The sequence below is a fragment of the Lynx canadensis genome, chromosome D3 (genome assembly GCF_007474595.2).
Source record: "Lynx canadensis isolate LIC74 chromosome D3, mLynCan4.pri.v2, whole genome shotgun sequence".
NCBI lineage: Eukaryota > Metazoa > Chordata > Mammalia > Carnivora > Felidae > Lynx > Lynx canadensis.
This window is the reverse complement of record NC_044314.2, coordinates 106,049-126,841: the sequence shown is the minus strand read 5'-3', so window position 1 is coordinate 126,841 and position 20,793 is coordinate 106,049. Positions and strand designations below refer to the sequence as shown.

The 20,793-nt window shown below is 57.3% G+C and overlaps 1 protein-coding gene across 2 annotated transcripts in view; it reads right to left on the bottom strand.

Annotated features, from left to right (window-relative positions):
- Positions 1-20,793, bottom strand: part of CTDP1 (CTD phosphatase subunit 1) — a 57,105-nt gene that overhangs the window by 33,827 nt on the left and 2,485 nt on the right. For both annotated transcript variants that reach the window (XM_030335992.1, XM_030335993.1), the window contains exons 2-8: positions 12,586-12,669; positions 11,868-11,961; positions 10,488-10,616; positions 7,598-7,748; positions 5,074-5,164; positions 3,162-3,328; positions 1,080-2,069 (exon numbers count right to left, since the gene is read on the bottom strand). In XM_030335992.1, the coding sequence (XP_030191852.1) occupies positions 1,080-2,069; positions 3,162-3,328; positions 5,074-5,164; positions 7,598-7,748; positions 10,488-10,616; positions 11,868-11,961; positions 12,586-12,669 (1,706 nt within the window). The remainder of the gene's footprint in view (positions 1-1,079; positions 2,070-3,161; positions 3,329-5,073; positions 5,165-7,597; positions 7,749-10,487; positions 10,617-11,867; positions 11,962-12,585; positions 12,670-20,793) is intronic.

Genomic DNA, 20,793 nt, shown 5'->3' with positions numbered 1-20,793 from the left:
CCCAGCTTGCTGCTGCAGGGACGCTGCCCAGATGCCCTTCCAGCTGCGTCTCGTCTCCGCTTCTCTGCTGGATGCTCGGGGCCCCGCTCAGCACCCCTGCACCCACTGTAGCCCAGGTAGGGCAGGCACAGCCGGGCTGAAGCATGGCCGGGCCCGGCGCGGGCTGGGAGGGAGGCACGCAGCGTCCCCCGACGCGCATGCAGCCGCGTCCCCGGAATGGCTAACAGACCGCCGGGACACCTGCTGCGCCCAGGCGGGGGGTTCTGGGCTCGCCGCACGCACGGGGTGCGGGGGCTGCCATGAGCCGGCCCCCCTCCCAGTTAGGACCTCCCAACATTTCACGCCAACACGGAGCTTCCTTCCGTCTGCCCCTTTATGCGACCGTCAAACAGGATGTGATGCACGCAGGGACAGAGCTGGCCTGAGGGGGAAGCCTGCCCCGTGGGTAGGCTGCCGCCTGGAGGCCCCGGCCTGGAGCATCGGGGGCATCCCTGCTCAGAAAACACCATGCTGCGGTCTGTGAAGACCATGCAGAAACGGTAATTGTTTTGTTTTTTTCTTTTAGCAACCAGGTGGTTTTTCCTGACTCCGCCCATTACTGGGGGGGAGAGAGCGGGCGGGGAGGCCCGTTTTGTTGGCTGAAATTCCTGCAGCCTGAGCGTCTGAGAGGGACTTTCCTAGAACGACTTTAATTTTCACTTTTCGGGTTTCGATCCCTTTTGACTTACTCGGTTCCCGCCAGAACCCGTGTCTGGTTTTCAAACCCAGGCTCAGCCGCCCTCTCACCCGCTGAACCGAGCACCCAGACGACCGGTAACTGGGCTCCCCTCGTGCTCACCTGACCCGCGGGTGCCGCCCACTCCAGAAGGAGCCCGACTACAGGGAGCGTGTGGCGGTGACCGGGAGGCACACGCGCACAGCACACACCCGCACGATGCCACACGGGCACAGAAACAAACTTCTGAAAACTCCGCACGAAACGAGCAGATGTGCTCGTTCGAAGAGCGGTCACCCGAGACCGACGCGGATGTGCTCGGCACCGGGGGCACCACGGGCAGGACTGGGGCACGGGCACTTACCTGCCCTCGCAGCGATCAGGTGGGTGGCCCTGTCGGGGTCGTCGGGGTCAAGCACCAGCTGAGTGAGGATCTTGGCTCCAAGGGCTGTGGCGTGGTAATGCTCCCGCGTCTTCTCGATGGGGAAGTTTGTGGGGTGCAGCCCGCTAAATATTATGGCCACGTCTGCCAGCACCCTGCTCTTGAGCTCAGGGACGATCTTGCGTATGTCGGGGGGTTCCTGGCTGTCCCCGCGGAGGTAGCGGTCGTACTTGGCATAGTAATCAGAGTGCACCCGAGCGAGGATCTCCTCCAGGTAGACCAGGTGGTCGTCCTCATCCGTGTCCTCCTCCTCCTCCTCTTCCTCCTCCACACTCTGGTCCAGGGACTCGCCCGCCGTGATGCCCGACTGCTCGCTGTTCTGCGACTCGGTCTCGGCCTCCTTCCTGTCCGCAGAGCCCCCGCCCAGCCCGCAGAGGCCGTCCCGCTCGTCCTCATCCTGCACATCCAGATGCTCGCCCGGGGCAGACTCTCCACACGGACTGGCTCCCGCAGGCCTCTCCCCTCCCGGACCAGGAGGGCCTCCCCGCTGCGCCACTTTCCCTGCATCTCGTGAGCCCTGAGGCCTTTCCAGGCCCTTCCTCTCCCCACTTTCGCCTTCAGAGGACGACTGGGCGTCCGACTCGCTGTCACTGGAAAGGTCAAAGTCCAGGTCACCGCCTGCCGTGCCCTGAGCGGGCCGCTTTTCCAGCGATGTCCGACCGTGCGGCTGAGCACATGCTGGGGGTCCCCTGCCATCAGCCAAGGGGCCATGGGTGGCGGGCCGGGCGCCTCTGTCCTCCTCCTGCCCAGGCAGGGGCCAGCCCCCCCGTGGGGAGACACCCCCGTTGAGCTCCCTCGTGGGCTTCCCAAGGCCGTTACTTTGCTCGACCCCAGGGATTTGCCGTCCCTCTTCGGTCTCCCTGACGGACGGAGCGTGTTCCGCGACGTCGGCAGCTTTAGAAGACTGAGTCACTACAGGTGCACACAAAAGGGAAGGGGACCGGTATTTAACGTTCGCTTGTCAGAGCAATGGCAGTGCACCCTGCGTCTGCTCTCACCATGCTTCCAACCTGGGCTCGGCAGCCTGTGGCCTGGAAGGACCAGACAGCCAATATTCCAGGTTTGTGGCCATAGATGGCCACTTGGTTTTGTTTTTTTTACAGCGGTTTAAACGTACAGAACACTGCTGGTTTCCACGCTGTGGGTGGACGGCCCGTGGGCGGCACCCCCAGCCCTGCTCTGGCCGTGCCATCCCATCTGTGCCCCGCAGGAACGCCCTCAGGTCCCACCTTCTCCTGGCCTGCACCTCCAGCAACCACTGCCCACCTCAGAACATCTCATGAACTAAAGATCCTCAAACACTTCCAACCAAAACTCTGGATTTTCTCCAGACAGACTCTGGCTTCAAGCTCACCAGACAAGCGAAGCCGTGTGGCACCCTGAAGGCTCTGGGCCAGGGCACAGCGCCACCCACCAAGGAGCTGGAGGTGCTACAACCCACAGCTCATGCTTTCCAAGGACCGCGATGGCCAAGTTCCCAGCGTCCTGCTTGTCTTCTCAGAAACAAGGATGGGGCATCCGGGGGGTCAGTTGGTTACGCATCCAACTCCTGATTTTGGCTCCGGTCACGATCTCGCAGTTTGTGGGTTCGAGCACCATTTTGGACTTTGTGCCAACAGCATGGAGCCTGCTTGGGATTCTCTGTATCTCTCTCTCTCTCTCTTTGCCCCTCCCCTGCTCACGATCTCTCTCCTCTCTCTCAAAAGTAAATAAATGAAAATATTTAAAAAAAAGAAAGAGAACCAGGATAACAAGTCTCAGATGTACTAAACTAAGCAAATTCCTTAATCTTTATTCAATTACGAAAATACTTAGATTAGTGCTATTAAAAAAAAAAAAACCCAAGTGGAAACCAAACGTTGGTTTGGGTGTCGGTCTCAACCACTGAAATACAGACGACGACAGAGTGAATCTCGGACTGACAGCAGCCACGGCAGAGACGGGACACGGGACACACGCAGGGAGGTCTGGGCTAGCTACTCCTCTCCCGACCAGGTCACCCACCTCTCCTCCTCGCCTGGGACTCCCGTGACCCAGAGGGAGCATTGATGTCCCCTGTGCCCTGGAAGTAGACATATTTCTTCACGGTTATCAGGTTGGGGGCAAACTTCCAGACATCTTCCCGGTCATCAATAATGCACACCATCGAGTCTCCACAGGGAAAGAGATTTCTGGAAGTAAAAATGCACCAGAACTAGCACACTTTACAAAAAATAATCAGAGTCACGATAATCTTTTCTAGTAGTCAGTAGATCACAGATTCATCAGAGACAGCCGGAAATCGCACTGCAGGACTTTGGTTTAGCTCCAATTTAAACTCTCAAAGTTCCCAGGTGAAGTCAGATGACAGCAGCTACACCTTCTCCACCGGCGCAGAGAGGTTAGCGTCTGGGGGCCGTGCCCCCATCCTGGGCAGCCAGCAGACACCGCACAAACGGCCACGTCCCAACACATTTACAAAAGCAAGTTAACGAGCCAGTGGCCAGCGTGCTGCTGCCCCTCCACAGGGAAAGGCTTCCAGGTCAAGGCGGGAGGACATGACCTCACAGCTCAGCTATCTGAGACAACGGTTTCCTGCAGCGCGCCTGCGTGGTCTCTTTTTGAGTCCAAAAATACTATTAGAATGCGCGGGGTCAGCAGAAACGTTACCAAGGGTCCTGGTACCCTCACACAGCCTTGTTAAATTCTATTTCTGTCCACAATTCTGAGCTTTGGACAAGCTTGGAGGACTCAAAATTCAAAGCGAATTTGTTCTCGGATCTGGAAATAAACTCGGGGGGACTGCCTCCCACCATTCCGTTCTCTAGTGGCTGACGGCTACAGCCACCCAGGTACGCACGTTCACGTGTCCAAAATTATTATCACTCGGAGTCTGTTTCCCGTAGGCAAAATATATGGCAGCTAAAATAACGACAGAGTTGATGCTTTCTGGCACCTGTAACTCTCAATGAGGGAGGTGAAAACTGGGAAGAGAGCCCTGCTGCCTGCACCTCCGTGAGCCACGTGCCGGTCACCTGCCAGGGAGGGAGTGGGCCACCTTTCCCCAGTGCTGCTGCTGTAGGCAGCCTCCCCCCGAGTCAGTCACGGACAGCACCGCCCATCGGCCTTTGTTTCCATCAGTGTGACGCTAACTAGCAAACACAGTATCTGTTTCTGAAAGGAGTGCTCATTCTCCTCTTGGCTCCTACGGTCTCGAATAGGTCTGGGGCGGCGGGGGGGGGTGGCCTGAATCTGAAACACGGAACACTCCATGAGGAAGCCCAGCGGTGGCAGAAGGCCACAGGCCTCGCTGTCACTGCCCAGGTATCCTTAGGAAGCAACATACAAGGAAACAAACTACAACTGATGCCGTATCATGATTGGGGGGGGGGGGGGGCGGGGGCTATCTTTCCGGGGAGAAATGGGCCAAGTCCTTAAATGTCCAGGAGCCTTTGGATGGGGTGGGAGCGCCCGCTCTAAGAGCAGAGGGGGGACAGGCAGGGGCCCATGGCGGTGCCGGGAAGAGGTGGGAACGTGACTCCAGATCTGACGAACCAGCAGGACTCGCAGCGTGCAAGCCCCTAAGGAAATACCAGCCCCTCCTCCTCTCAAGCTGTGGTGCCTGGGAGGGCTCCGATCCCCTGGCCTGTCACCTCCCTCGTCCCTCACGTCCCAGCCCTGTTCTCAGCTGCCCTCCCCAGACCCCCGACTTCTGGGGCCCCAGCCAAGCCCCACCCCAGGAGCCCACCACTGCCTGGATGCTCGGGGAGTGGGGGGAGGCAGGGTCGTGGTGGAAAGACAGCAGGCTTTCTGAGTGCCATGGCGGGGGGCGGGGGACGAAGGAATGGGGGGAATAAACCCAGAATCACGGGTCTGGTGCTGTCTCCACCACAAACTTCCCAGTGAGCCCCGGAGATGAACACAACCAGGTACGTACCTAAGGTTTCCTGTTTTGGAAAATGGGTCAATACATTCATCCCTCGATAATATTCGATGAGAAAAAAGCTTCTTCTCAGGGTCTAAAAAGCCTTTGGAAAGAAAACAAAATGAAGGTCAGACATGTGAGCCGCGAATGTCCCGCTCTGCAGGTGGTGACGCCCCTACTGTGCTGTGAGGACAGCAGGGACACAAAGCGTCACACACGGACACCCACCGCCCTCGTCTTTCCCGGTAGGACTGTGATTCACTCGCGGTTCCTCTTACTGTGTTTAAAGGCAAGAGTTTGCGGAACGTTTACTGAATCTAACACTACCTGGGACTTGGCTGAGAACAGAAGATGAACACGGCTCAGCAGCACGCCCCGGGGATGCTCGCGGTGCGCGGGGGCGACAAACACGTGAACAGAGCCTGTGGCGTGTGGGGCGCCGGGACTCAAGAGTCCGGCTGTGCCGCCACGTGCAGCCTCCCCGCACCTACGGCCGTTTGCGAAGCAGCGAGCCAGGCGCCGGGCGGCTTCGTGCCCATCGGCGATGTGGCCGCGTCCTCTGGAGACCCTTTCAGGGTGTATCCCCTCATCGTTGTGAAGGCGGGCACGGCAGCCCACCTCCACGACTCGCTGTCGGCCGGGACCCCAGGACCACCAGACACCCCCCATCAAAGCCAGTGCGCCCCAGGGCCCTGGTGTCTGCACCGCGTGCCCCACGCCGCCGCGCACAGGGCCTTCCACACAGCACTTAAAGGGTTTAAATCTGTGCGCTTATGAACAAACAACGCTCACTCAGAGAAGAAACGTTACAAACGTACATCCTTACTAAGTAAGAAAAACGTAAGTCCCATACGAACACTGATGTCACTCAGTGGCTAAACCTGAAGCTTCTCATAGAATTACAGGAATCTCTACAATAAGTGAAAAGCACCTCAAACGCTTAACAGTTTTATCCGAATAAAAAGAGACGTGTCCTAACTACACTAAAAACATACACTCCGTGAAAGCGAGAACTTTCAGAACGTGAAAGGTGACAGGAAGAGGAAGGTGTAGAAACCATGGCTGGAAACTGGTGAAAACCCACGGCAGGGCCCCAGCAGTCTCCTGCCAACAAGCAAGTCCACCCACCTGGTACCAGAATGCACCCACCCGGCCCCAGGGCCTGCCTGTGCCAGCGTCCTGCCCTCTGAAGGCTCGACCACCTCAAAGCCACGTGGGGCACTCGTCCCTCGGGCCACGGGCTTCCTCCCAGGGCCTTTTGCGTGCGCGGTGCCGTCGCCCGTGCTGGAGGCGGCCACGCGGTGACTGCGGGTCCCCCGGACTCAGTGCTGCTCGGCCGAGGGGCTCTGCACCCGCCCGTGCGGGGACGCTGGCCCACGGGAAGGGGAACTTCCTGCCACGTCTCTGGATGTGGACTCTCAGGCACAAAGCGCGTGAGGCGCAGAGGGCGCCGACGGCCTGAGGCGGGCCTCGCTCTGGAGGGCTGAGGCCCCCGGGAACATCCTCTGGACTGCCAGGGACGCCTCCCCCAAGCCCTTCTATTTACACCGGTGTTATCTTCTCTACCCCATGCAGGTCCTCCTGATGGAGGTCCAGAGAGATGCCAAGGCTCCGCAGGGGAAGGGCAAGTCGTCCTGTGCCAGGAGGCAGCCTAAGGGGGGCACCCGAGGACCTAACCGCTCCTCCACCCAGGGTGCTGGTGCTCACTGGTACAAGAGTTCCACGGAGTGGTCCCACCACGTTCACATCTCAGGAAAGTTCCTTCTTGCACGAGGAAGGAACTTCCACACACAGCCGATGTGCTCGTGGTAACAACCTCCTACAGGGCGCTAGGTGTAGAGGAGGATTCGGAAGTCATTTCTCCGTCAACAGAGACCAAAACCAACCCGTAAAAATATTTCCATTCGGAAGTACTTTATTTGGCCACGAAGGAGCTGTGAGCACCTACAACGCAGGTGCCAACACCCACAGTCGGTCAGGGCGGACCGGGCCCCAGCTGCCCCGGGCGGGGTGAAGGCCGGGCTCGGGGCTCCGCCCGCAGCCAGACAGGCCACTGGTGGGCACCACCAGGGACACCTACGCACACACGAGGCACACGCACGGCCAGCACACAACCACTAAGCTGCACCAAGACAACAGGTTAACACTAAGTCACCACGTCATTCATTTACAAATAAGAGACAATCATTTTACCTGCACTTAGAGCGTCAGTAAGCAACACGCCTCCAGAGGTATTTCCAAACCAAAACAAAAACACCCTGAGAAGGCTTACGTAGCAAGTTTCTACGTTTCCACACAGCTGCAGTGCTGAGCAACCTTCACACCAGCCCGCGGCGTGCGCCTGACCAGAGCGGGGGTGGCCTGCCCATTTGGGGAGGCAAGAGCTAGCTCGGGGACTGGAAAGGAGCCTGGGAGAGCTTCGTTGTCCCCTTGTCTTTAAGGATGTCACTGAAAACGAAGAGAGACCTAACCCACTGGGGACAACGCCCACGCGACGCGTGAGTCGGCACGGGTGACCGAGGACTGAGCCGCCCACCTGCGATGGTGTGAGCGTACAGCCGGCTCCCAAACGTGAAGACGTGTAGCTCGTACAGCCTGGCGATCTTCTCCAGGAACTCCCTGCAGTGCGGACGCACACGCGTGTGCAGCATCGGCTCGCCGCGGCCCAGCTGGAAGTGAAAGATACCCTGGAAGAACAGGCGTGCCCGGTGAGAAGGCATGAGGCGCCTGGACGGCACCTCCGGACTGTGCCCCCCACCCTCCGCGGTAACCACCCAAGACACTGTCAATGACGGTCCCGGCAGCGAACCCACCCACGTCGCTGCCTGTGATGAACCGCCACGGTCACCACGTTCGGCAACCACGGGCTTCAGCGGTGTCAGCAGATCCTCGCACCGTTTGGACCGTGGTCTTTGTCTGTTAACAGCAAAGCAAGGATCTGTGTCCTCAAACCCTAACACTTGCCAAATAGCTCGGCCACGGCGGATCACTTAGAACAGGTCTCCGGTGATCCACGCGTGATCCCCCCCCCCCCCCCCCCCCCCGCCAAGTACTGATGGGAGTAAACCAAACAGTCCCACGGAACTTAGTCTGGCTCAGTGACTGCTTTAAGATACGGGTTTACTAACTTACAAATACAACACCAAACCTGAAATAGTATTTCAAACCACTTTTAGTAGACAGGTAAGATTAGTAACGCCAACAAGTTACATGTCATTAATATACAAAGAAACTTATTTTCCTTAGGAAACTAAACGTTGATCCTTTTAATCCCTGTTTATCATTAATCTTCTCAGTAAGAGAACTCTGAAACACTGAAAACTAAAAGTAAGCGACCCTGGGCTTACTTAACTTTTTACTAGCTCTAAAGTGGTCAAACCCTTCATGAAGCAGCTGTTCTGTTAAAACGTTTTGGAGTACGGAATTCTAGAAATCACATTCCGTGTCCTCCACAGGTGCATATAAATGTCCTTAAAAACACAAGTTCAGGTTGCCAAAGTGAAGAGTTAAACACATCTTTCTAGACGTCACAACAGGTGTGCGGGTGCACACCTGAGTGCTGGGTAGAGCCGGCCCGCAGGTAACCTGTGGGCACGGGTGGGGGTGGAGCCATGGAGGCCAGCCAGAGCTGAGGCCCGTCCACGTGGATGGGAGGAGACCTTCACCTTGTAGATCACACAAGCTGAGGAACAGGCATGTTACGATGAGTTTAAACTGCTGTGAAATGAATTAAACGTGCCGACTTCAAAGGCACAATGAAGCCCAGAGCCGGCTATGGCCACGTACACACAAGCACATACGTGCAGAAACTACTGCTTTACATAAAGTTCTCCAACTCTTTTTTTTAATGTTTATTTCTTGAGAGAGAGAGAGAGAGAGACAGAGAAAGAAAAAGAGAGAGACAAGGGGAGGGGCAGAGAGAGAGGGAGAGACAGATCTGAAGCAGGTTCTGCACTGACAGCAAGCAGTCCAATGTGGGGCTTGAACTCACAAACCATGAGATCATGACCTGAGCCAAAGTCGGACGCTCAACCGACCAAGCCACCCAGGCGCCCCTGAAGTCCTCCAGCTGTAAGATAATTAAGCAGAGTTGTTATGAATGAAACAGTCGCAGAGTATTTACTAACACCTTATGCTGCACACAAAAATATATGGTGACACGAAATGTTACGATAGTAAAAAAGTGCTAATACAACTAAAACACGTGCTGTTGGGGCTCCTAGGTGGCTCAGTCACTTCAGCGTCTGACTCTTGATTTCGGCTCAGGTTATGTGCTCATGGTTCGTGACTTTGAACCCCATGTTGGGCTCTGTGCTGACAGTGCGGCCTGCTTGGGATTCCCTCTCTCTCTCTCTCTCTCTCTCTCTCTCTCAAAATAAACTTAAAAAAAATACACGCTGTTTTATGGGAGACAGAACTGAAGTGACAAGGACGTTGCTGGAGGACAAGTTCTCCGCTCACGAGTAGGAGATCAGTCCTCACCGTCAGCAACGTCCGGAGGCAGAAGTGACTCTGCGGCCTATGGGACTAGCGGAGATGGTCCACGTTTGCGCCTGTGTCACTGGATTTATTCACGAGGCCAAACTAAAACGGCCTGGTGTGTTCCGAGAAAAGTTTGCAGCGAACCCCCCCACGACACACGCCCATCCCGGGACCATGAGCAGACCTGTCCTGCTGCCCTTGGGGTCTCACATCCCCGGCTACTGGCCTGTCAGAGGCTCTCCCACCACGCGCAGCCACAGCTAGGAACTGACACCTGCAGGCACCGACAACAGTCTGCACATCAACCCCACCAACAAAGACTTTAAATAACTGACCACGTCCACGCCGGTGAGGCCTCCTTAGTCAAGGAGGCAGAAGCTGGTGCCAGCCTTCAGACAGCCATCCGTAACGGGCACGACTCAATGCCTTGGGGAGGGGCCATAAATTTAAGTCCCCAGGCTCCATACAGAGGAAAGGAGCGAAGGGTGGGAAGAGGCTCGACGTATACTCAAACAGGGTTCCGCCCCTGACCCTTTACTTTCTCTGGAAATTTAATTTCCCGGAAGGATTTATGCAAAGCGGACCCAGCCTCTACCTGCTGTCGTGAGTGCAGGCAAAGGTACCCACCTGCACCGCCGCCCCCAGTGTTCCAGGTATTTCCAGAGGTGTTGCCGGCTTGTGTCCCCCCCGGACCACTCCTCCCTTGCCGTCCACCCCACTGTCTACCGCTGGGCCTTGGGTCCTCCAGGCCCCGAACCCTCAACCTTCCTGATTCACGGGACCACGTGTGGACCAGGCACCGGAGGGTGGGAGCGTGCCTCGGCACCTCCCGGTGGGGACCAGCTAGGGGAAACAGCCCTGGGAGCACGGGCCCTGGGCTCCCGCCCCAGCCAGCCTCCTTGGCCCAAGAAGCGTCGCCGAGAGGAGCTGCTGGGGCCGCTCACTTTGTTTGACATCTGCTGGCAATGCTGTTCCGTCGTGTGGATCAGCGTCTGGTCCAGGTCGACCATGAGCACCAGCTTTCTGTTTCGATGTAGCCGCTGCTGGTCTTGCCTTCCCAGCTCCTTGGCTTGCTGAAGCGAAACAGAAAGGAAAGTCGGCAGGTACATCTGGATCCAAAACTAAATTCGATTTTGTCAGGAGAAACCAAAAGAAGCCGGGAGAGGTGCTTCGAGGCTCTCTGCATGCTAACACAGCACATAGGGCCACGCTGCCCAGACCCCAGCCTCCCCAGCCAGTCCACTGGGTCCAAACTCTGATGACGTTATGATTTGTGATCGTAATCCTATGACTTAACGTGTAAACCAATGAAAAAAGAAATGAAAAGAGACCGGTTGTGTCCACAAAAACAGACGGGCGCGCACCACAACAGACTCTTAACCACACAGAACAAACTGAGGGTGGCTGGCGGGGAGGTGGGTGAGGGAGGGGCCCGGTGGGTGACGGGCACTGAGGAGGGTGCGGGCTGGGCTGAGCGCCGGGTGTGGCCCCTGAGTGACGCATCACCGGAGTCTACTCCTGAGACCGACACTACACTGTGTGTTAACCAACCAGAACTTAAATAAATTTTTTTAAAAGCACAAATCTCATCAAATCGTGACTGAAAAAGTTTCACCCGCCACCTACATAAACGGGCAGCCGGGAGACTGGTCCCCACCAAGAGCTCAGTCTCTGCACAACCCATCAAGGGCTTCATCCTGGTGTCTCTCCCTCACCCGCCATTTGCACCCCTGGCCTATGAAAACGGGGGTCAGGACACCCCTGACCCACACTGCCCGCGTGACTTCTGAAATGCAGGGGAAGTAAGGGCGGTTTCGTGCGCTAGGTCCGCGGGTACGGGGATGCTCGGGGACTGCCCCACAGGAGGGCCGAACTGGCGTGCTCTCCCGTCCCCTCCCTGCCCCCACGTCCGCTCCGCCGGCGCTGCCCGCTCAGGTCCGACGCACAGCCGCCGGCTCCCAGCCCTCAAACTGCAGCCTCCGGCAGCTTCCGGCCTTCCCCTCGGTCGGCCTCCCAGACCCACTGCTTCCGGCCACGCACCGGGGGACCATGTGAGCCACAGCACCCGGGAGAGCTCCCGGCTCCGAGGCCGTGAAGCCGGCGCATCCCCGGTAAGCAGGACCCTCTGGGAAAGCAGAAGCGGGGGGGGGGGGGGGGGGCGGCACGCTGCTCACACACCACTGGTCCCACCAGCGGCTATGACGCCCGCAGACACGGCACTTTCTGCAACCGTCCTCTGCACGGCACAAGGCCCACACATGCTCCTTGCCGTTCTCCGGAGATGTTCTGTCCGACACGTCGCCCCCGCCAGAGGCAGGACTCACCTCGGAGCTCACCATCAGCTCTGGGACGCTGTGCACCATGGACACTGTGGCCGTGGACAGAGGCACCTGCTGCTGCCCGTTCTTACTCTGCAACCTGCACATGGGAGAAGGGCCAGACGTGAACACCCTGAACGAGTTGTACACAGAAGGCACGCAGGACCGTGGGTGACCCCACGACCCACGCCCGGAAAGCACCCGGGGCTTCCAGGGTAGGATTTTAATGCACACTTCAGGTGAGGCTCACTGCTAGCTCAGTGCAGCACGTCCTTCTGCGGCCAGCTGCTGAGAGGCCATCCGGGGTCTGACAACAGGCCAAGTTCTCACAAAACACGAAGGTCTCTTGGAAATGAACTGTGACGGCCACACGGCAACAGAGGCCCTCACCTACGCAAACACAGGACAGTCCGCGCTGCTCTGCACAGACAATGAGCGCGACCGCACAGCACTGGTGGTGAAGGAGCCCAGGGAGTGGGCGGGGGGGCCCGGGGGGCCCGGGAGGATGTGCAGTGTGCTCGGCGGGGAGGGGAAAGCAAATCGAGCACGCCTGTGAGCATCCGACGTGCTCCATGCTTTCGGGACTTATGGAAATAAAGCCAGAAAGGACACCTCCCCGGGAGACTGCCTCGGGTCACCGGACACAGCAGGGTGCCTGAGGCCGCCCGTGCCACCTCCAACGCGGAGAGGCGCCGCCTTCCACCCACAAGCTGCCAGGACTTACTGGGTCAGGTCTTGGCCACACTCGGCACACAAGCCTTTCATGACAACCGGGTGGCTACAGCCTTCCAACCGCACCAGGACGGCCCTAGAAACAGAGGCGAAGACAGTCCCACGTCACGAAGGGGAGAAGCACAATCCCCTGGTTGACCACACGCCCCGAGGGTGTACAGCCCCCGGGGTTCAGTACCGATCTTCCCAGCGACCCCCACTTGACCCGGCGCGCCTCACCCCGTGGCGGGGCTCTGCTTCCGGGGCGGGAAAGGAGGGCTTCTCGCCCACGGGTCCCCACGGGGCGACCCAGAACCCACGCACGACAGACGAAAAACTAGACACGTCCTGTCGGGAGAACGGACTTGGGACGACGTGAAAGCCTAGGGTATGTGAAATACTGACACTCTCAGGCTTCTGAGAAACCATTTAAAACACGGAAACCGACGCTAACGTGGCAAGGAGCAACTTGCTAGAATACCAACAAATAACCAACGGTGTCGTCTCCCAAATACCGTTCCCGGTCTACAGAGCGGCTCTGATTCAGTGCAAGTTTTTTTTTTTTTTTTTTTTTTTTTAATTTTTTTTTTTTTTTTTAAATTTTTTTTTTCAACGTTTATTTATTTTTGGGACAGAGAGAGACAGAGCATGAACAGGGGAGGGGCAGAGAGAGAGGGAGACACAGAATCGGAAACAGGCTCCAGGCTCTGAGCCAGCAGCCCAGAGCCCAACGCGGGGCTCGAACTCACGGAGCGCGAGATCGTGACCTGGCTGAAGTCGGACGCTTAACCGACTGCGCCACCCAGGCGCCCCCTCAGTGCAAGTTTTCTGACGGAACTCCTGTAGTATTCCTAGTTTTCACCCCACGCAACGATTTCCACACAAACCCAAAGGCTGCGTGGTCAGAGCTCTGGAGGCCCTGTAACTCAGGGCCGCGGGAGTCTCCTGCCCCTTACCTAGACCCGGGGGCACCCAGGCGGCGGTCAGGCCAGCATCTGGGACGCGGGGCCTTCCTGGGTGCTTCCTCACAAAGCAAGGCCGCACGGATGGCCACCCAGACGGCCCCAGAGCTTCCGGACCCAACGGCCTCCACGGGCGCACGGCTGCCAGGGACGGCACCCCCCTTCCACACAGGGCCTCCTTCTTCCCCTCCTGCCCGCCTCTGCCACTCACGACCGGGTACGCGGCGCCCCGACGCCCCTGTGTGTCCGCAGCCCGGCAGCCGGCTTGACCGCAAACCAAGCGCGGGGCAGGGCCACGCTCTGCCACCTGCCTCTTCCCTCTCCGTGGGTGCGCGCTCCCGCCTTCAGCACCATCGCCACCTCTACCTAGAACCCGCCGTCTCCCCAGTCCTCCGCCAACCGGCCCAGAGATGTCTTCGGGCTCTATATTCCTGCCGGCAGGCCCTGGGACACCCCCCCCCCCCCGCCCTGCTCGCTGCCCACCTTCTCTGGGTGCCCTGTGCTGTCTCTTCAGCCTTCTACCACCAGGCCCTGTGCTGCTGGCGTCCGGAGTGGGCGCTCGGGTCTGGCCTTCCCCACCTGCCCGGCCCCGCAGCACCTCGTCCCGCCAAACCCGGTCCCCACTCACGTCCCTGCAGAAGAACCCTTCCTTCATCGTCCAGACCCCACCCCACCCCCACCAAGCGGCTGCCACGGTCCGGGCCTCTCGTACCCCAGCCCTCACGGCGGGCACCCCCGAATCAGCCCTCCCTGGGACAGCCGGCTCGGCTCCTGCCACACGAGGAACACTCCCTCCCACGGAGCTGCCCGCCGGGTGGCCCACCTTGCGGACGACCCGCTGTTCAGACTCCGTCCTGCCGGGGCCCCCTCCTTGCCTGTCCTGCTCTCCCAAGTGCAGGTGGGGAAGTAAGAGGCCCCGAAAGGCGACGCGTCTGGGAGGACGTGGGCAGAGCCGGCAAGGGGACGGCCGTGCACCTTCCCAAAAGTCAAAGGTGTGGGTCAACTGTTGGCTAATAGGGTTTTCCGGGGGGTCGGGCCTTCTGGACCCTGGCAAAAAGCTGCCGGTTGCCCCCTGGAATGCTAGGGGTAGGTTTTAAAAATGCTGATATTGCCTGTGTTTTAATTACAGGTTCTGAGGACCTACAGTCACGTAAGAAGGCGCAGGCCACCCAGGCACCAGGAGCAGAAGGACTCCAGTCTCGGGTGCGGTGTGACCTGCTGGCCAGGCCTCCTTTGTGGACACGGCAGACACCCACCACATGAAAAAGCCAGTCTGCACTTACCCACTTCACCCGTTTCTCTACGCAAACTCATGGCTTGGGGAGTATTTTTTTCAGGAATCCCCAAAAACGGGAAAGGAAGATTTCACCAACCTCTCCTAAAACATTAACCCGAAGACACATTTGGTGTCCAGCTCGAGCAATAAACAGGTCGAAACACTTTGTGAGGTATGTGTTTCCAGTTGGTAGTCAGCCTTTGCGTTTTCTTAACAGTGGTTTTTGAAGATCAGGTTTTAAATTTTAACCCAGTCCAATTTATCAGATATTTTGCGTCCTTAAGAAATCCTGGTCTTGCCCAGGTCACTGACATTCAAGGGGAGTCCTGAATGGGCAGCTAATTCCAGAGGATTGATTCTCCTCCAGTAGAAGGAAGCTTCTAGGACAGCCCCTCTTCCAGGACAAGGTGACAGGAGGGTCACGACAAACCAAGAGGAAGCAGGTGTGGGATGGAGAGGGGAGCCAAGGCGAAGCCACACAGGTGAGGCACAGCTGGCTTCAGATCGCCCAAGCTAAGAGCACGTGGAAAGTGGCAGACTCGAGACCAACCGTTCAAGGGTCCAGAGCCCTGAACGCAGCAGGGAGGACCCACAGGTGGCGCCGCGAAGGTGCCGGGAGCGGGGCGGGCAAGCGAGCTCTAAGTGCACCAGTGCGGGCAGGAGATGCCAGGAGAAGTGAGAGCCGAGGGAGCCAGGAGCGCCGTGGACACTCGCAGATGTTCTTGGAGTGAGCCTGCCAGAGACCAGGCACGAAAGGACAAGTCTGCCTGGAAAACCGAGCGAGGGAGGCACAGGCACCACCAGCTGCCCACACAGGTGGACGTGTGCCTGGACGTGGACAGGACCACGGAACGCAGGTCTCGTGGGCTGCTTATCCCAGGCTAGGGCTTAACCGCTGCCAATAAAACAGATGGCAGGCCTTTGGGGGAACCCCAACAATTAAGGGACAGGCGGAAAAAAGAATGCCAATCGAAAAGCAAAATCATCATCGCTTCTCGGCCTTTTGGCTAAGGTCAAGTGTAGCAGAAAACAAAATCAGTGCTCGCAAAGGCTGAGGAGCCGGGTCCACAGCAGACACCAGGGAGGGAACATTCTGGGAAAGGAGTATCAGCGTTAAACGCCCCGAAGAGACACCGGACAGCATCAAGACACACACCAGGACGAAGATGTCCACATCGTGACTGTGGGTGGTGCTTTCCAAGGCACACACGGTTGTCAGAACTCGCCAAACCATGCAGTTAAAATGCATATGTGGTACCGGCAGACTACCAACTAACGAGGACACGGCCACCAAACTTGGTGATTTAGGGGTGCTGGTGGCCTTTCCAGAGGACCCTGTGGCAGAGCACCGCAGCGAGGCAGAGAGGAGCACGTGGCTGGTCCCCGGGCACCTGCACTGTGGCCCGGCCCTGTGCCCCCAGCACCATCCGGTCACCGGGGGGCTTTGCACGTCACCTGCGCAGAGCAACCCAGGCTAAGGGAGGCGTGCCATCCAGTGTGACAGCCAGCGTCACGGCAGCCGGCCTTCTTGTCACCCCGCAGATCCCCAGGACCTCGCCATGCCACTCCATGGCCACTCAGGTCCCACGTGCTCCACCAGTGGTGTGCCCCCCGAGTGCTGCCGGACGTCCCCCCGACACGGGGGCTCCCTCGGCTTAGACCAGCCTGCCACTCGCCACCTCTGCCTCTTCTTTCTATCTGAACCCATATCCAGAGCCGCACCTCCTCCCGGAAGTCCTCTCAGCTCCCACCGCCCTGCGTGAAGCGCATATGTGCTCCGCCAGGCCATCCCGTGAAGGCCCAGAAGACACAGAGTCCTTGCTCTGTCAACTTGTTTCCAAGTCCCAGGCAAAGCCTAGCTGCCAGAAGGCAACCGGGAGGCAGGTGGGGACGAAGGGGCACAGGGGTGGGGGCACACACTCTAACCACTCCACACGCCCTTGGCAACGTGGCCTGAACGTGTACCTTTCTCTACAAAGTCTTCTCTCTACAGATGACATTAAAAGTCATGTAACTTTCTGTGCTGCAAGGAGCTTTGCCTGTCTTATTCCACAGAGCAGATCAGGGCTCAGTCACCCGCTGTGTTTGCTCCCCACGGGAAACTGGGCCTGGAGACGCCTCCAGCTGTCACAACCTGGGGGCGGCTACTGGCATCGACAGGGAGGGGCCTACTGGGCACAGGATACGCCCCTGCAAACACCAGGGCAGATGATAAGCACACGGGGTGTCAGCTCAGAAGCCCTTCCTGGTGGACTATCCAAGGCCACGTGCCTCAGCAGCACCCATCCACCCCCAAGAAGAAGGCAGTCGGTGACAGCCAGGAAGCAGGTGCAGGGGGCCCTGCTCTCAAAGGCACTTGGGATGACTCGAATGACCCCAAACACCTGACAAGAATACTTAACGTTGAGCAACGACTGGCACACGAAACGGACACCACACAAAGCTTCTACGAGGACCCCCTCTGTGGCGACACTACACGCTGTCATCACGTGACACGTGTAAGAGCTACGTGAATGACTCACAAATCAACCTAACCCCCCCACAAGATGCCTTCGTTCCAAAACTCGACACCTCTCTCTGATGTAAAAGAGTCACCCACAGCGTTCAAAGCTCAAAGCTCCCTATTGCGAATACGAACAGAGAATTTTCCTACTTACTAAATTTAGACACGAGGTCTCCACCTAAATTCACCCTGGCAATGTCTGTCACGTTACACCTGACACAGACGTGGGATCAGCACAGGCGGGTGAGTCCACACAGCAGGGGGAGGAGGTATACCATCATCTGAGGCAAAACAAAACGTCCCTCAATCTTCTCAGACTACCCAAGTCAGAAAACACTAACGTGCCGCATCTAGCAAAGAGGACCCCAAGCCAAGCAACGTGACAGTGGAAACCCGCCACTTGTAAATCCATACAGGGTGCCGAGGCCACACCTGCCAGGCGAAGGGGGGGAAGTGATTAAAAACACAACACGGTCTCCACACACAAGGGAGGAGCCACGTGTCTTCGCAAAGACGTTTCCGGCAAACGTTGACCAAGGATAAGGTAAAAAGATGCCGTGTGTGGCCGCTGAGCCACCCCAGCTGGTGGTGTGCCCCTCAAGACCAGCTTCTGGAGTTTGCTGCAGCCCAGGAAGGAGAGCAGGAGAGCTGCACACCGGACTGGACCACACGGGACACACACACACTGCACACACAGCACATGTGCCCGAGTGCAGCACACGACGACTTGTGCCTGTCACAAAGGACGGAGACATGTGGCCAAGGCAACGAGCTGTCTGTCCCCCACCCCTTTCCCATTCGGCCACACCAACACTCACATGTGGCCCAGGGGACAGCAGCTCGGAAACATCTCATCTAAATTAAAAGGAGGGTAAAGAGACCCTATCTTCTGTCTGAATTAAAAGGTCATTCAGAACTGTCTGGCGGGGTCAGAGCGGAGCTCAACATTATCAGTGGACTTCTTCTGCATCTTTACAAGGGCTAAAAGGATTCTCAAAAAAAGTAACGGATGGCCAAGAGAGAGGGAAAGAGTATTTTTAAGAGGTAACAGTAATGCCCTTTTTCCGTACATGATTTCATCTGCAGATACTGATGCGAGAGGGATGAAAGGCAGGCAGTGACCCTACTGTTTCTACCCTCAACCCAACAAAGAGCCAACACCACCACACCCTGCGGGGAGGGGCATGTTGTGACCTCTGGAGAAAACACTTCACCTGGGAGACCAGCCCCAGAACGTCAAGTCAGTCACCAGTAAATGCTAACTTTCCTGGTCTGTCCTTGAAAAAAATCCATAGGAAAATCACGACGCGATTCCTAAAGAAGTAATTTTTCCCGAAATACACAGATATCGAATTCTTCCTGAAATTTTTGCACGCATCAGCTTTTGTGTCCGGTCTGATGGGAAGGTCCGAGGGCACAGGAAGAGCACAGTGTGAGGAAGCCGGGCACCCTGACTCTCTGCTGGCGGAGCCAGCGCTATCGCAGGCTGGGTCTCACCTTCCTCTTCCTGCGACAGGCCAGGGCGGCTCACAGCCCTCCGCCAAGCTCTTAAACACGGAGCTCAGCACACAAGCGCGATGGGCAAGACGTCACTTGTGCGCCCGGATCTCGGTTCCCAAATGTCAGTCTCCATTAAAAGGAAGCACAATTTCTTGGAGAATGGGGTGATTCCAGAGCTGGGGAGCAGGAGCCTAAATACCATCTGTGTCAGAAAACACGGCCACGCGCCGACCCAAGGGCCTCACCAGAGGAGTCAGCGTGAGGGGCTCCCGCTGGCCAAACCTGGGACAATCGGAGCACTGAGAAAAAATGGTAGTAATGGACTACAACCCATTGAATAAAACAAGAATCCCAGAGTCTACGCTATTAAATGAAGGGTTCTTACAGTAGAAAGCCAACCAGAAATGGAGAAGGAACGACGAAAGGCTTGAGAACATCACCACTGGACAATCCTGGTAAAAAACAGGAAATTCAGACAAGAGTCCTCAAGATGCCAAAAATGATGGGCGGCCATTTGATGAGAGAACTTAAGATATTTACTGAGTAATAAAGTATCTCTCACAAGATGCTGAACGATTACGACAGGAAAGTTAGTAACATTTCACCGCAACAAACCAGAATGGGACAGACCGAGGCTACCTGTCGCCCGACAGGCCTGCACGGGACACGCACAGGTACCCAGGCAAGCCCTGCCCAAATGCACACGGCGATCGGAACGGAGTCAGTCTGCAAAACCACCAGCTGACGAGAAGAAAACGGAGGACCAGACAGGAGAACCGCTCGAGGCCAGAGATCCAGGAGCTCAGACGGCTGAGCCTGACACAGGACCTGTGTTCTTTCGATTCCAAGGACATTACTGGCCCATCAGGGGAATCCAAAGAGCAGAAAATAGCCCGGCATGGATGTTATTTCTGATTCTGGCCGCTGCACCGTGGTTAGGTAAGAGAATGTTACTCTGAGGAGACATCTGCAACGTCCTCAACTTGAGGAAGATACCGCGTGTGAGGAAGAAGGGTGAGCAGCTGTGGCAGCGTCCTGTCCTGTGGGAGAGCCGCGTGACACCTGGAGGAGAATTCCTGGCACTATTCTCGCACCTTTTCTCTAGGTCTGGAATTCCGTCCAAAAAGAAGAGAAGAGTACCCTTGCTTTGAGGGTGAATACCGCAGGAGCGGGGGAGGTGCCGGCGACGAGGCGGAGCGGCGGTGGTGGCCACAGCGTCACCCCGCTGTCGTTCAGGCTGGGCGCACGCTGAAGTCAGAGCGGGGACACAGCTACTTCACAGAACCTCGGCCGCCTGTGGCCTGGTGACGGAGCGTGTGGTTGGAAGAGACAGAACCCACAAAATAGGAAGACTATCCATTCTCAGTGCCCGCGGCAACCTAGAGTCAGCCACTCAGGTTCCGCGAGGAATTCTTTCTAGAATTCTCTCAAAACTGTATGAGCTTCCAGTGGGTCGACTACGATTTATTAGACACAACTCCATTCCTCTAACGTGTTTCAAAAGCAAGTGCTCCCCTGTACCGCTGGGCTCAACAGGCTGGGAAGGACTCACAGAATTTCAGCGTCGTCCCCAGTCCGCGCCTCAGAGGGCCACCAAGGTCTTCGAAGCAGCATGCCAGCAGTCGTAACTGCTTCCGGTCTTACAAAGCAACAGCCCCCTCCCCACCCCCCACCCCGGTCTCCCCATGTTGGTCCTGCCCCACCACCAGACTTGTTCCCTGAGTATTTCACACATCTTCCTCTGCAGACTTCAACACCTCCCAGCGAATGACAAAGAACATAAAAGGAGACAGGTCGAAAAGAGGGACATTAGGTAAAGTAACAATTAACAGACTGAATTTCTGACAGTGGCTTGTCCTAATGTTTTCAAATCAAAATAATTGTGATCCACGTGAAAGTCACAAAGACAGATGTGTACTCTCACTCTGTCTCCCTCCCCACACTGGCACCCCCTGGATGAAACGTGGCCTAAGGAGAGAG